Genomic DNA, 17,079 nt, shown 5'->3' with positions numbered 1-17,079 from the left:
ACACTGTACCTTTAAAGTTTGTCTTTAATATTAATACTTTGGAAAACCAAAAATAGAGGAAAAACATCTACGGCAAAGTACATTTCATTCAGATTTGATAGCAGTAAAATACAAAAAAAAAAAAAATAGTGCAGTGTCAATTTTATATCTGTAAATCACTTGAGGATAGTTTTATGTTTTATGATTGAATGACAAAAAAAGTTTTAACCTGTTAAAAAAGTTTAAGTCTTTGACTTAGTAAGGCAAAAATGAAATTAAGCACTGTAAAAAGACTTTAAAAATGAAGTTCTACAAATTTGGTTTCCATTTACAACAATTTCATTAACAGATGAGTTAAGTGTAGATACAATGTATCCAATACTCTTATAACCACAGTAAAAAAAAATCTCTAGCAATTTATAGATTGTGAAATCCTTAGTAATACCAATATATATTTAAAACATGTTCATACAGAACCAAGACCTCTCCTTCACCATGTAAAAGAACACTTCTTAGAGATAATTAACAAAAATACCAATTAAACAATGGAAACTCATTTCATTTCACTGCGCCCAAAAGTATGACACAAAATATTGGCTTAAAGAGGTAGATTAAAAAGAAAAAAGAAAACCAGATTCTCCATTCTTTGTCACTTTTATTCAGTAGTAGTATTTTTTTTTCCTTATTTTCGGTGCCAGACACGGCAAGGAGTGATTACAGCCAACTGTTATTAAAACATTTGTTCGCAACATATACCCCCTTTACCACTGACCCCAAACTGACTCATTTTGTGTGCTTTCGTTCTTTCAATTTTTAATATACCACCACCAAGACTGGGTGGAGGGGGCAAGGGTAAAAGAGATGAAGGGGAAGAGTCCAGGAGGCCAGAAGAGGAGGAATGCTACAAGCCACAGTAAGAATGAGCTGTATTTAATTTAAAAAAGGGGGGAGGGGTGTACCCCACAAATGATACAGTAATGAGGATACACAATTAAATCCCATAAGCATGACTGAAGGCTTTCACTGTGTTTGACGTCATCACAATGGAAGGCATAAAAAGTGGAGTAAATCAATGTTGATACAGTCCAATCTAGTCCATTAGGCAAGATGGTGCAAGAAGTCATTTAAATTAAAAGTGCCCTACCCTTACCTACATGGCTAGCAGACATGGAGAACACCACAGTGATGAATCCACAGAGATCTCTCCATGTAGCTATAAAAAATGTGTTGTCGAATGGCACATTGTCAAACACTGGAAAAGGGCGCCACAATGGACCTCTCTCTTTTTTAGGTACGAATGCTAGATTCAACTATCTCAACTAAGCAGGAAGTGGGCTCTTCTGTTGGGAATGCCAACCCTAATTCACTTTGTCTTGAAATATATACAGATTGTTTGTAGTAGCTACAGCAATGATATTTTCCTTGGGGTGCCAGGCTGTATGAAGGATTTTCTTGTTGAAGTCTAGGCTGTCAACACTTATTTCATCTTTCTTTCGCTTGCCACTTGCACAGACTTTGCGTGGCTTCAAAACCGTGCGAGGTTTGTTGTTCTCGCGTGATGCCTCTAGGGTTATGTCTCGCTTGGTGTTCCTGTCAAACATTCTGAAGAAATTATTGTAAGATCCGGTCATGACAACACTGTAAAAGTAAACAGAGTATGAAGTCAAATAAATGAACAAAAGTTTATCTTCAGTAAAATGATTCAGTGATGAAACCTAGCCTATTACTCCACAGGAAATAGCTACTTCAAGCAGATTTGGATTTAGGGAGAGGGCTGTTGACACCAACCAAGGGACCAATCATTCAAACACACTAGAACTAGTCTGGTACTAGTTAGTGCTAGTTGGATTTCTATAAATGACTCCTTTTCATGACGACCAAAACTATCACTAAAGCTGGGTGTATTCTCAATTATTGCTTTTTAGTAGTATTGAAATAACCTCTGCTGAATGTTTTCGCAACTAAAGGCTATGTGATTAACCACACTGGTACCTTCTTGAAGTATCAGCCAACTGTTGGCTCAAAGGTTCTGAAACCCTTCAAAATTTAAAGTATGTAACTGTTCATCAGAAACCAATGCTTTATTTTGTGATTTAAATTATAAACTATGGAATTCATTCCCAGGACCTTCTCTGGCTGGGATAATTCTAGCTTAAGGATGCTTACAAGAAATCTCCTACTGAGAATATTAAGAGAGTAGAAAATAAATTTTGTATTAGCAGGAAATCATTTTACCTGTAACATCAAATATAATTTAAGCACTTTTTGCAGGGGGACAAATATTTTTAACAGTATCTGTTTAAAAAGTTGCCGAATTTTAACCCTACCCAAGGTAGTTCAGTCAGTTCAACTTTCCATCCATCACTGCTCAACATTCGCTAAGTTTTAAAGTAGCCAATAAGCAAAACCTCACAAGTTTGAAACTGTTCATTTAGAAAGGGCCTGGGGTACCTGGGTGGCTCAGTGGTTGAGCATCTAACTTTGGCTCATGTCGTAATCCCAGTGTTCTGGGATTGAGTCCCGCATCAGGCTCCCCACAGGGAGTCTGCTTCTCCTTCTGCTTGTGTTTTTGCCTCTCTCTCTCTCTCTCTCATGAATAAATAAATAAAATCTTAGGGGAAAAAAAAATTTAGGAAGTGTCTGGTGCTATGGTTACTTACCACGTTCTTCCCCCATTGTTTAAATTGCTATTGTGAATAAGGTTATAGAATATCAAGGAACTGTTTAATGCTTTAAAAAGACTATTTACAAGTATCATACATTATATAGGTCATACGTGAAACACAAAGGATTACCATCTATTCAGTAATGTCAATTCCTCCAAAGGACACTTGACATTTTATTCAAACTCAAACTGGTGTATGTACCTAAGGGTAATACAACTTATTTATTTTTAAATGATTTATGTAATTTGGGTTGTCATCTTTGTATTATTCGAATTTGTGAGGTTTTAATGGATTAGGACACCTAGGTCTATGGCTATTTGTGAATTTCAGAAATGCTGTGGTAACCTGCCCAAAATGTGTAACCTGAATTAAATCATAAGGAAACATTTGACAATACTCAAATTAAGCAATATCCTATAAAATCATTGGCCTGTTTTTTTTTTTTTTTTAAAGTCACAGTTGCAGAAGACAAGGAAAGTATAAAAAACTATCATTCCAGATTAAAGGAGAACGAGATAGGACAACTCAATGTTACATATACTTTTGGACTGGATATTCAACTGGATTTTTTTCTCTGATAGGAAGGACATGGCTAAGAGGACTGGTGAAATTTTAATGGACTCCATAGATTTGATGGGAGGACTGTGCCAACAGGAACTGTTCTGCTTTAGAGGACTGCCCGTCATTACATAGCAGAGACTCTTTTAGAAAATACTCATTAACAAGTTTAAGGGCAATGGGGCACCAAGTCGGAGTTTACTCCCAATTGGTTCACAAATAAAGTATGTGTATCTTTTTGTGTGTCTTTATAGAGATAGAAATAAAGAGAAGAGACTGACATAGCAAACAGTAACAGGAAAACCTGAGGAAGGACTAAATAAGACTTGTGTCACTCTTACAATTTTTCTCCCCACCTGAAATTACTTCAAAACAAGTTTTTAAACGTTAAGGAAAATCAATATTCCTTTTTGATAATGAAATGTAACTTAAAACTGCCAACAGTATGTTTCAACAACATGAGGAAGAGCTGGTTGTAGCAGTGCCTCAGATCGTAGTGTATCAGTATCTTCCTTCTCTTCCTGTCTGCGAATTTCTCCTTTCTCTTCTTCCCTTTCCTTCACCCTTCCTGATGCCTTACGGTTATAGCAGTGGCATTCAAAGGCAAAAGCTTGCTTGTTCCTAGTCTGGTTTACTGTGGCCAGCCTATTTGTGGGTGTCATGTTAGATTCAGATAAAGGTAATATATACTAAAGACAAATGATCCAAGTTCTAGCATCCTCTATAACACAGAACACACCATGAAACCTGAATGCTATCAAGCTTCACTGACTGAACTATTAAATAAAAAGTACCTTAATGACCTTGAAGGCAAGTTTAAGTAATTCCAAATTATGTTTTCTTTTGTTATTATCTGTTTTATTGGAACACAATAAATAGTAAATACTGATAAGGAAAAACTGAAAGATTAAGACTTACTTTATCCTTGGAAATAATGGCATACATTTCCATGATATAGTAAAAACGAATCATACACCATGGCAAAGTTGTGGCTTATAAAAACCCTAATTACTCATGGTAATATGGTTAAAATTACAGAGAGTAATTACCACTTCTATGAGATATTAATGTATTTGGAAAAACTGGTGTGTAACATTCCACATAAACTATCCACTGCCAAAATATTTCTCAAAATTGTTTCATAGGAGATGGAACCACCAAACTGAAATATCACCATTTTAATTGTTGGCACGTCAAAACCGTTATTAATCTGATTCATAAAAGGGAAGTATTTAAAGATATTTAAATCTAAGATATTTAGATTTTTTTGTGTATTTTCATATTTCCTAGTGAAACACAATGTTTAATTTTCATCTGCTATTATTACTACAAGATTATTGAATTTATTTCAAGCAAACTGAGGGAAAATGAAGAGGATTTGTAACTTACGTCAATCTAAAAAAAGCTACGTTTTTTTGTGAATGTGGCAACCATACTAGAAGTGAAATAGCATATTTCCTTCCTGCAGTAAAATGCACATTTGAATGAGAAGTTCAAATTAAAATCAATTACCTGTCAGATCCATTCCAACAACATTCAAATTTGTCAAATATGCAGTCATTTTCATAGAGTGAACAAAGTTTACTTCTGAGGTATTCATGAACCTGGGTTTTAAATGTAAATATATTACTATATATTTATTACTATATATATATATATATATATTACTATAGATATACAACTCAAGATCTGTTAAGTGATATTAGAAAAATGATTTAAATAACTCCTTATTTTTTTTAAGGATATATAGACACATAATACTCTGTAATCTTATTAAAACTCAATTCTTAGTAACAACAAAGGCATTTTATCCTTTTCACAAACAAACAAATGAGCTCCCTTCCATGAACACACATTTTCCTACTGTAGGACAGAGAAAAATACCCTTTGGGGCATGACACATGAATTCTTTATAAGTTGGACTAAAATAGGCCAGAAAAATTTGAAAATGGTACAGATAAGAGAATAAAGACTATTATAGCAATAGTTGAATATGTTAGTTTTTTTCAGTCCATTAACTGCTGATAAATAACACTCAGTATTATGTTTTACTTCTTTTTTAAATACCATTTTCTGGGTATAAATGACTGAAGTCTACATTATCATTACAAGTGCCTATGTAATGTACGGCCTGGTTTGGTGATAAATCATAACGGACCCTTGAGCAGTTTGAGGATTAGGGGCACTAATCCCCCTGCACAGTCAAAAATGTGCATACAGCAGCACTTGGGTGGCACAGCTGGTTAAGTGTCCCACTCTTAGGTTACAGCTCAGGTTGTGATCTTGGGGTCCTGAGATTGAGCCCTATGTCAGGCTCCATGCTCAAGATGGTATCTGTTTCAGATTCTCTCCCCCTTTCCCTCTGCCCCTTCCTGCTCATGCTCTTTTTCTCTTTCTCAAATAAATAGATAAATCTCTTAAAAATATATAAATATCCCCATGTAATTTTTGGCTCCCTGAAACTTAACTATCAATAGCCTACAACTGGCTGGGGAAGCTTACTGATAACAAAGTTAACACTTACGTTGTATGTTATATGTAATATGTATTACATGCCATATTCTTCTAACAAAGTAGGCCAGAGAAAAGAAAGTATTCAGAAAACCAAAAGGAAAATACATTTGCAGGACTGTATTTATTTTTATAGGAAAAAACCCATGTATAAAGTATATCTACATGGTTCAAACCAGGTTGCTCAAGGATCATTTGTATATAGTTACTCAATGTATGCATCACTGAAAAAATTTTATCACTTGATATTCTTTTAAAATATTATAAAATATTAGAACTTAATGAAAATGGACCTATTTTTTGAGGTATAACTCTATACTTACTCACTAGTATTTCACAAGGGGATAACCTAAACAATAAATCTGGTATTTAAAAATATATTCTGAGAAATAAAGCATTTCAATCTTAACACTAAATTACAAAACAGGAAAGTTCCAAAGTTCTTGTTATGATGGGGGGAGGGGGAGGGGGAGTGTTGTCTCAATCTTACTGTTTTTACTTACAGAGAGCCTTAAAAAAGAATCAATGATAGAAAATAGTTACTTTCTAAATGCTTAGAATTCTCTATTCTTTATAAAACAACCTAAAGTCATTTTAAGTGTCCGTTTCAACTTTTTAAGTATACTGGAATGATTCAGGCCATGTCTATGTGACATAAAGCACAAATTTGTTAACACTAAGGAACTGCAGCCCACATACGGTCAGGATAGAAGGCAAAAATTAGTAAGATCAAAATATTCTTTAGTTATACACAGCTCAGTAAGTTGTTTATATAAATCCAACAATAGTTGAATCTGCATACACTGAGTATAAAATGGGACTCTACTCTGAATCACTAATCAATTTCAGTATAGGCAAAAAAATCCCCTGCAAATCAGGTAAAACATAATTCAGCAAAGTTTTAGAATGCACAGACAATGCACATACAAGGGTTTCTCACCAATTTTAAAAGACTATGAAGTTAAGGTTTAAATCAATTATTCACAATGGCAACCAGGGGGTGGTGGTGGTAGTGGTGGTGATAGTGAGAACTACCCAGGACACAGATCACAATCTTGGAAGTTACACAAATGTAATTTGAAAACAAAGCAGGATGTATCCCTTTGGCTTTTGTTTCAATATAGCACTTATTTTAAACTTTCAAATACCATTAAGGTAGAGTCTTAAGTAGTTTATGTTTGTCAAAGAGGATTAAAAAGTTTGAGAAACATCATTCTTATTTTATGAAAAACACACAACATAAAGAAGGTACCATTTATAAATTCTGTATTCTTACACAGTGTTCAAGTGTCTTCTACACTGTAGTCTAGGGCTTACCTCAGGTTTCTGTTTGCCCCCACCTGGGCTCCTGTCCCTGGCTGTGCATGTCTTTATTCTTTATTCTCTTTTCCAGAAGAAAAGGATAGGGGAAACAATGGTAGTGTGGCTGGCTGAACTAACATTCTACAACTGACAGCTAAACAACTCAAGCCATCCTCTGGGCTTTCAAGCTCTTCTCCTTTAGCTTAAGAGCCAAAAGGCAGAATGCCAGTCTATTTCACTGGGCATGCCAAGATTAATAAGCTCTAGTTCAACTATTCCACATATTCCAACCAGGACATCTCTACTAGGCCTGGCCATTCTCCCTAATTCTCTTCTCCACCTAGACTTTATGAGAGTACTTTTCCCTCCTCACTTTAAATGTAATGTAGATAGGGAGTCTGGGTAGCTCAGTGGTTGAGCGTCTGCCTTTGGCTCAAGGCATGATCCCAGGAGCAGGGACAAGTCCCACATTGGGATCCTTGCAGGGAGCCTGCTTCTCCCCCTCTGCCTGTGTCCCTCAAGAATAAATAAATAAAATCTTAAAAAAAAAAATTAATGTAGACAGTGGTGGGGGAAAAAATGGTCAATATTGAACCAAACTGGTAGCAATATCACACTTTAACTGAAGAGACAACACAAATTATAGAAAAAGCCTAAGGGTCAACCATGCTGTATTGGGATTAATGCATAGTACAAAATCCTCCTCTATAAAGACTTAGAAGTAAATAGGGTATATGCTAATTGAAAGAAAAAACTATAAATACCTGGTATGTTTCCACAGGCCTGTTTTCCATATTTAAGTCCCAAATTTTGACTGACAAATAGTCTCTAGTCATCATATATCGGCCACTATGGCTGAATTTTACATCGGAAATCGAGGAGATGATTTCAGAAAAAAAAGACCTGTTACTGGGATCTTCAGGTTCTTCAAACACTAAAAACAAGCAAAAAAAAAAAAAAAAAAAAAAAAAAAGGCAAGTTGTAGAACATTCTGGCTTCAACAAAGCCCTTGCTGAGACAACCATTCAGAAACCTCCTAAGAGTGAGCTAGAGATGACAGGCTAGTACAGAACTGAAAAACATTGACTATAAGAACATAACCTCCCTGTAAGTTTCTAAGGGGAATGACTTAACATTGACTTCAAAGATACAAAGTATATATAGTATGCTCCAGGGGCCCACAGCTGATTTAGCAGAACCAGGCACATCCAGGACTTCTGACTTCAAAGTGCACTGGGTTTGTAAGTTTTGTATATACCTCAATGACTTTGCCTGTACTGTCACCACAAGGGAACACACCACCCAAATGTATACCACATTTTATTTTATTTTTACATTTTATTTTTTTTTACGGCCAGGTAGAACTGTTTTGGTAACAGACATGTACCAATTTCCATGAGTTTAAATTTTTTTTTTTATTTTTATTTATTTATGATAGTCACAGAGAGAGGGAGAGAGAGAGGCAGAGACATAGACAGAGGGAGAAGCAGGCTCCATGCACTGGGAGCCCGACGTGGGATTCGATCCCGGGTCTCCAGGATCGCGCCCTGGGCCAAAGGCAGGCGCCAAACCACTGCGCCACCCAGGGATCCCCAATTTCCATGAGTTTAAAAAATACTCAACAACATGAAGACAATAATAATGCAACCCCTTAATTTTTCAACCCAGTGCTTTTTCAAACTTTTTTTTTTTAAACCAAGCAAATCTCTTCGCAGAAAAGTCTTCCTAGAAAGCTCAAAACAGAAAGCAATAAAGAAAGGGTGGGAGGAAAATAGAGAAGGGAGGTTAGGAGGGAAGAAAAGAACTACTTTACTTGAGACCTGGAAAGCCCAACCCTAAGTTACTCAAAAATAACATTCCATTTAAAAATATATCCACTGAGACATCGACAGACATGCTCCCAAGAAAGCCTTTTATGTTCTTCCAGTAGAATAACATACAATGTCTAATGTGGAGTCAGAAAGCTTACCAAAAGGTACAAGAGGCCCTGCGCACACAGGTTTTTAGACTTGTAAACCTATCTAAGTTAGTCACAGTTAATCTAAGTCACTAACTTAGATTAGTCACAGTTTCAAAAACAGAAAATAGCACTTGAAAAAAGGACACAGTATACTTACGTTTAGAATGCCTATCACAGAGGGCAGAGGCCCGCATGTCACATAACCGAATAGTTCCTTTACTGCTGCTGTATACAAACGTGTTGCAGCTGTTTGGATGGAATTCTGCTGCCGTAATCACCTCAGTTAGCTCTTCCATATTGGCAGGCTTGATATCCACAATATCTGAATAGCATTTTATTAAGGAATTTCCATTTATGAAAAAGGACAATAAAATTCTACATTTCTCAAACCTAAAATTCATTCAAAACTTAAACACAAATATTCATTCTGAATTGGATTCTACTCCTTATAGGAGTATAAATCCCAGAGGAATCAGAACTTCTAATGCTTGGGGAAAAAAAAAATCTTAGAAGAAATCATGTTAAAATAAGAGGAGCCTAAAAAAAAAAAAAAACAATAATAATAAAAAGAGGGGCCCTGTTTTCTGAGTATGATACAAATCTCAGAAGCCATAAGGAAAAGACTGGTAAGTTTATTTTCCTAAATATTAATAGGACTTAGTGTACATTCCAAATAAAACAAAAGTAAAAAACTTTAAGGGGGCAAAATGGGGAACCTCTCTGCACCACAAAGGAGTGGATTCATTTAATAACAAAAAAGGTGCTTTAAAAGAAACCCCCCCCCCAAAAGAATATATATAAACCCAATTAAAAAAACTAGAAAAGAACAAAAAAAATATATATAAATGGTTAGTAAATAGGACTTTCCACTAACTAGACTGGTAATGCTACACAGAAACAAGCTCTTTTACATACTGTGGATAGAGTATAAATTACAGTAAACTATTGACTTTTCAAATGATGTCTACTTAAAAATACATAAAACAGTAACATTAGCAATAATAACTGCAAACACTTCAAAACCTCTTTAAAAAAAGGTACTTAAATATATTTATAAATAATTCTAGATTTATAAGTGTATGCCAGGTATGTCTGTATCACACACTTGTATATGTACCGAAAGTATTCAGAAGGATAATATAAACAATGAAAGTGGTGTTTGGAGAAGTATTTCTTTTGACTTTATACCACCATGCATAACGGATATGAATTTCTTTTGCTAACTTTACTAAGAATATTTTTGTAATTACATTTTTAATGAATAGTACTCCATAAATTTGTTTTATAAAAAACTCAACCATTAAAAAAATGCCTATTTTTATAGGTATAACAGTATTTAATATACACAGTATCATAGCAAAGTACTTAGTATGAAGTACTAAACTTAGTCTAATAGTACTTAAAATTCTAAGAATCCTATTAATATATTATGCTCTTTATCAAAGAACTTCCCCCACTGTCTAGTCACTTAAACACAAAGAAAAAGGGGCATAAAGTAAGAAGCTACTATAAAGAGAATAAATAAAAGGAGAGATGAAAATAAATGTAGTATGGGCACAACATGCCTTCTTTACCAAACACCAAAAAAAGAAACCAAATGGATACTAAAACTCCTGTCTGTGATCTCCAGATGCCAAAGATTAATCCGTAAATCGTCTGCAGATAAATATGTTTCATAATCACTATTAATAGAAATTGAGTTGATGTGATATGTATGAGCATTGGCAAATATTCTTCGTGGACTGGCCTCAACCATTAGGTCCATGGGCCTAAAGACTGGCACCTGTCAATAAGACACAGGAAAAAAATGGTCATTACAAAATGCTCACTATTTACAACAGCATTTAAAGTTCAGTTCTTTATCCTAGTTTTTGAGGGACCAATGTACTATATTACACAGATTTAGTTTTATAAAGCAACTGATGCTGATCCTTAAAATGTTAAAATGAGGGAGAAAAATTAGTAATTTGGTCAATTTATTGATTGATAGGAATACTATTAGGATTTGCTGTGCTTTCTAGTTCAAATCTTTGGCTGGAGATTTGCAAAGCTTAAATGTTCTGGTTTGAAGTGGCTAAGAAGGAAATTAGCTCAAAGCATTTAATTCCTGGTATTTCTTAGCTGCAACTAAAGTATCTGGTCCATTTCTAATTTTCTGATCTCAAAGAAAATTAATCTTGAAACTTAAAGTTGTAATAGCTGACATTCAAACTATGAGGACAAAAGAGTGTGGCATAGTAATGTCCTATCTGGTTATAAAGTTGTTGGGGGATGGGGGTGCAGATTATAGTTAATCCTATCCAAGTTCTGCTCAGGATCTAGAATATATAATATAGATACTGAAACCTAATCATCAGAATTACCATTATTTTTTTCTTAAGTACTTACTCGTAGTGTAGTGACTGTAGTAGGATCTCTATACCTTCCATCTTCCTCTTTCAAGTTATACCCTTCTGGTCTTTTGTCCCTTTCACTGATTTTCCATAATTTTATTGTTTTATCTGGAGAGAAAAATGAAAAAAGTCCTCAAAAAAACCCCTGCAATACTAATAGAAGAAAAACATTTAAGGCACATTTAAACATGCTATTTTGTTTTTCACCTAAAAGGATTCCAAGAATAAAATCTCTTACGTGACTTAATAAAAAACAAATTTCCTAATTACCCAGTGAATAAAAAACACATATACATAGAAATACAGTATAGACATCACAAATTTTTATGTTAATGACAGTCAAAGTACTATTTGATATTAAAATCAAGTCACAGTCAGGCTCTTGTCCTTTAAAAATAATTAAAGCTAGAGGGGAGAAAAGTTGTGTGTATGTATATAAGCACCCATATATCTGTACATACACATACATATATATACTTAATATTTTATTTTTAAAAGAAAATAAATGGCAGGGTTATTAAGATAGCCTATAATTTAGAATAAAAACGAGAGAGGAGCATCTATCTCCCTTGGTCCCATACTTCCTAGCAGATCCTACCAAAGACTCAACAAATTCCTTTACAGACTGGATGCCTCTGTTTAAATCCTTCCCTGTTGTATTAAGGATTCAAGTCAAGTTGGCATCAGAGTCTGAAAAAAAAAAAAGACCAATTAAAGCTATGTCCTGAAGTGTCTGGGTGGCTTAGTTGGTTAAGCTCCTGCCTTCAGCTCAGGTTATGATCCTGAGGCCCTGGGTTCAATCCCTGCATCAAGCTCCCTACTTCTCCTCCCTCTGCTAGCCACTCTCCCCACTCTGTTTATGCTTTCTGGCTCTCTATCAAATAAATAAAATCTTTAAAATAATTAATAAAATAAAGCTATGTCCCCAAATTCTTTAAGACAAAATTTGTGGGTATCAAGAATATATAAAATAGTATTTTTATAATGAACATTTATTTTGGAGCAAGTTTAGACTTACAATAAAGTTGCAAAGATAGCAGTGTTTCCATTATACCGTTCATCTAATTTCCTCTAATGTCAACATCTTAAGCCACCACAGGTATGATTGTTAAAACCAAGAAATTAACATTGTATGTTACTACTAACTGAACTCCAGACTTTACTCAGAATCCACCAGGTTTTCTACTTAACATCCCTTTCTATGCCAGGATCCAAACAAAGTGTATTTAGTTGTCCAGTTTCCCTAGTCTCTCTCATTTTAACAATTTTTCAGACTTTTCTTATTTTTTGTCATCCTGACAGTTCTGAGAAGCAGCAGTAAAGTACTAAAGAATGTCCCTCTACTGGGTATATCTGCGGTTTTCTCATGATCAGACTGGGATCAATGGGTTTTTAGGAAGAATACCAGAGGTGAAAAGAAGGTATACATGGTATCAACATTACTTTTCCACTGGTGATGATAATTCTTTTCACTTGGTTAAGGCAGTATCTGCCAGATTTCTCCATTGCACAGTTACTAATTTCCCCCTTCTCATACTCTATTCTTTGGAAATGAATCTCTAAGTCCAGTCCACACTTAAAGAAGAACCAAGTTACAGTCCCTATAAGGAGAAGCATCCATCCAAATATTATTTGAAATTCTCCTGTAAGAAGCATCTCCCCTCCCTGCTTATTTATTCAACTGTTTATTTAAATCATTACAAAAAAAAATCATTACAGACTCACCATGAATGTTTATTTAATGCTTTGTGTTATAATCCTAAAATTGCATTATCATTCTTAATGGTCCTTTCATAAGCAATTTGGTACAATTTTTAAAAATAGTGTATAGAGATACTTTATAAAATTTTATCATATAGAGAGGTAGCAGGGACTCCTGTAGCCCTGCCACCTCTCTCCGCCTGGTGGTGAAGAGCATGCTAGCTATCTCTGTGAATAACCTTTACAAAGAGGAGTATAAGCAGAAAAGAACTGCTAACTTTACTAACTTGTAATCTAATATTTCATCTAAACCCTAGTGATCTTGGTTAGAATTATCATGAAGTTAAGTTGTATGTGTTTTCTATGTACTATGTTTATTTTATAGATATACATATAAAATATAAGTTAGGTAAAGATCTATATATTTTAGGATATTTTACTTGTCCCCAAATATTATTAATAAGTCAAGCCTAAACTCATTATTTTGGGAGTATCTAAAAATAAGGATGAAAAGCTTCCCTTCACCCAACCCCCATAACTGCCTTGTGCCCTGTACAAATCCATCATCCTTACCAAAGGTCCAGATAAATCACCATGCATTTATCAAAATTTTCAAATAAGATGTAATTAGTTTGTGGTTTCTAATAGTGTTTTAGGAAGAAAATTAATTTTTTAAAAATCACGAAGAACTGAATAAACAGATTTTTAAAAATATGCTACACTTAAAAAAAATTTTATGTGATAAAATTTGTCACTTAAGAGGTTTAAAAAACTTAATAGCATAAACACAGGATAGAAAAGTACTATACAATTTCAGTGCAATGCCTGGAAACAAGGCATGTCAGAAATAAAATATTTTAATAATTAGGACAAATTTTTAAAAAGTCAAAATTAAGCTCTATAGTAGTGATTTAATTAACTGTAGTTTTTGGCCAACTAGAAGTATGTGACAATAATCAAACTCCATAGAACTACATGCAAAATTATGTAAATATATGTATTTTTCTGTAAGAGTATTATTGGATTCCTTAAAGAAATCTGTCATTTCCAAAAGGTTAAGAGTGCTCTATGGTGTTTCCCTACATTGTCAATACTAACGAGTAAAGAGTATTCCAGAAGTCTAAAAGTCCCAGTGTTTCTCTCACCATAAAGAGAGAGTAGGACAGGGAAAACCATCTACCAAGTTTCCTTGTGGGAATCTGGCTTTGTTATTAAAAAACTTATTAACAGCTGTTAAAACACAAGGTATTTACTGGTAAACTCTGTATTACTCATATATTCAAGATCCACAGTCAATAGGTTAGAGGTGGACATTTTGCAATGTGGAAGAATTGTGGAAAACTCCGAGAAAGCAAAAGGAGATGAAAGAGAATAAAGTTATGTGAAGATAAATGAAATGAACCAAAGTTGTAAGGAGGGCACTATGAAGTTATGTGAATAAAAATGACCTGGGAAACACTGGACAGTTGATGATGACCATGGGAAATCCATATAAGACCAAAGTGAGATTATTTGTAGTCAATCAAAGGTGGGGGGATGTTTCATGCTATTTTCCACCACCTCCCTTTAGGAGTTCATCTTTTATGAGCCAAAAGGCCTGTTACATGTAGGGGAAGAGGAATTGTTAATGCTCAATCTTACAGAGGCAAACATACCAGATAATATAAAGTTATGACTTAGATTTAAGAGATACTGGCATTCTCCCATTATTTTCTTTCTTTGTAAACAATAAAGCTCTCCAGATATAGCTTAAAGTTCTATTCCTTCCATCCTTTTCCCATCCCACCACATCCAGACACAACAGTCTGTAAAATTCCCACTAGTATTATTCTTCTACAGTGGGTTCTGTTTTTTATCACAAAAAAATAATGTAGCTCCAAATAATTGTATTTTATTTAGTGCTCATTAACAGTAACAACAAAAGACAGAAACCTACAATGCACTGTCTAGTGCCCTTTAAAATAATTTGTATTATTAATCAATGACTTAAAAATTCACATGGTAAATCTATTTGGGAGACACTGTTGATTGTCTATAGAAAATACTACACAGGATCACATACCCAAGACCCAGCGACTAGAATTCCCAGGGCCTCTCCCTCTACTGAGCGTTTGTAGAATTTACTGTCTAGAAAGGCTCATCTGGTTACACACATGCAAGTATGAACAGAGAAGTGAGGGGTAATTAAGATTTAATCCATAAATGAATCGAAATGGGATTTTTTCCCGAACAATACTGAGGAGGGAAAGCAGAAGTACCTGAACAAACAACTGGCTTCGAACTGAGAAGTGCTAAAGCTGGATGATGGGTACATAGGACTTTCTTATTCTAGTTCAGCCTTTATTTTAAACATTTCCCATTATTAAAAAGAAAAATACTTTATCCTGTAAGAAGTGAACTGCCAAAATTACTAAGAACAAATATCCCAATACATGAATTATGTATGTCCCAACACATCTGCTTGGGGTATTTATCATCATCATCATCATCATCATCATCATCATCATCATATATATCACATTTACTACCCATAACAATACTATTACATTATTACCATCATCAGTTTGCTGATGAGGAAAATTTGACTTTTGTTACAATGTGCCAAAGGCAACTAAACCAAGATGTGGCACAAATGGTACCTGATCTAAAATCCAGTGGTAAAGTCCTTTTTTTCACTACAGAGTGTGTATATACCAAAAGAATATGGACACCTGAGATCTTTTTCATAGAATTTAAAAACTAAAAGAAAAAAGGGAAGACAAAGAAGAATTTACACATCATGTATAGGGAAGACGTCTATTTCCAAGTGTCTATTTGTAGAACTTTCTGAACATCTATTCCTCTTTGTAAAAGTTAAGCATTGTACAGGATATATGTACACACATATATATAAAAGGCATATAAATAAAAATTTAACACTTACCATTGGTAGACAATAAAAACTGAGCAGCATTTTTCTGGGGTAACCACCTAATTTTGTTGATCTTTTCTTCTATTTCTAAACTTTTCAAGTAGTCAAACTCTGGTTCATGGCTCTGAAAGGTGCTGTAAACATTATATTCTCCTCTGCTATGAGACTGGATTTTGTTCTAAAATGGAAACAAAAATATTTGGACCATTGTTGAGAAATATTTCGAAACATAAACATGCAATCAATTCCAACAGATCTTGCAAATTCTGGTTAATTAATTAATTACCTGCATCTTAAATACAACTATAGTGGTTTTTTTTTTTTAATATTTAAGGCCTTTAGGAATAAATAAAACAGCTCCTCACAAAAAAGGGAAAAGCTTAATAAAAAGCCTGAGCCCAATTCAATAGGAAAATGACATTAAAATATTGATCAATCTGATTACTAATTTATCATTATATAATAAATAGTAGAGGACTACTAGTAAAAAAAAAAAATCTAAGCACCCTTAATGAGGGAGCTCACCTTTTTAAAAAGGGAAGATTAAAATAAAAAATTAAAAGGAAAGAATAAATAAAAGCTTGTTAGAAAACAGCTGGCTGCGGCACACTTTCTTTCTCTGTCCACTGTAGGGTCAACCATCAATCAGTTATTTATTGGATGTATTGTCTTCCTCCTCTTCCTTTCTTATGCCTGTCTCTAGGTCATGTCACTGCTGAAAAATTCTTCTTTAAGAACTCCATCAACGTAATAGTATCATCTGACCCCAGCTTCCCCCAAGACCACAGTTACAGAGCTCTGTGACTCATTAAGTTCACATAAAGCATTACCCAGCAAACCTCACCCCACAAACCCATCAACAATTGCTTCCTCTCTTTAAGTTAGCCTTATGAGCCTAGCACACACTGATGATTTATTTCAGTTAGTATCTGGGTAAGTGAATATAGTTTAAACTATTAGCTAAAGCAACTACTTGTCAACTTCTTCAGTTAACACTAGTATGTTCACAAAAGTGAGAATTATAACCATGAGAGAATTTCACCTTTTAACCTATTATCACATGATTAAAAATCTTTCCGTCAAAAACATTAAAAGTCT

At 34.3% G+C, this 17,079-nt stretch overlaps 1 protein-coding gene across 2 annotated transcripts in view; it reads right to left on the bottom strand.

The window, feature by feature from the left end:
- Positions 1-617: 617 nt before the first annotated feature.
- The window catches only part of PPP2R2A (protein phosphatase 2 regulatory subunit Balpha), an 85,165-nt gene continuing 68,703 nt past the window's right edge, over positions 618-17,079 (bottom strand). For both annotated transcript variants that reach the window (XM_041765906.1, XM_041765905.1), the window contains 7 exons: positions 15,994-16,159; positions 11,365-11,477; positions 10,582-10,759; positions 9,134-9,298; positions 7,781-7,950; positions 4,716-4,807; positions 618-1,617 (listed from right to left, as the gene is read on the bottom strand). In XM_041765906.1, the coding sequence (XP_041621840.1) occupies positions 1,338-1,617; positions 4,716-4,807; positions 7,781-7,950; positions 9,134-9,298; positions 10,582-10,759; positions 11,365-11,477; positions 15,994-16,159 (1,164 nt within the window). In that variant the 3' untranslated portion in view covers positions 618-1,337. The remainder of the gene's footprint in view (positions 1,618-4,715; positions 4,808-7,780; positions 7,951-9,133; positions 9,299-10,581; positions 10,760-11,364; positions 11,478-15,993; positions 16,160-17,079) is intronic.

The sequence above is a fragment of the Vulpes lagopus genome, chromosome 8 (genome assembly GCF_018345385.1).
Source record: "Vulpes lagopus strain Blue_001 chromosome 8, ASM1834538v1, whole genome shotgun sequence".
NCBI classification, from domain to species: Eukaryota; Metazoa; Chordata; class Mammalia; order Carnivora; family Canidae; genus Vulpes; species Vulpes lagopus.
This window is presented reverse-complemented; position numbering and strand designations above follow the sequence as displayed.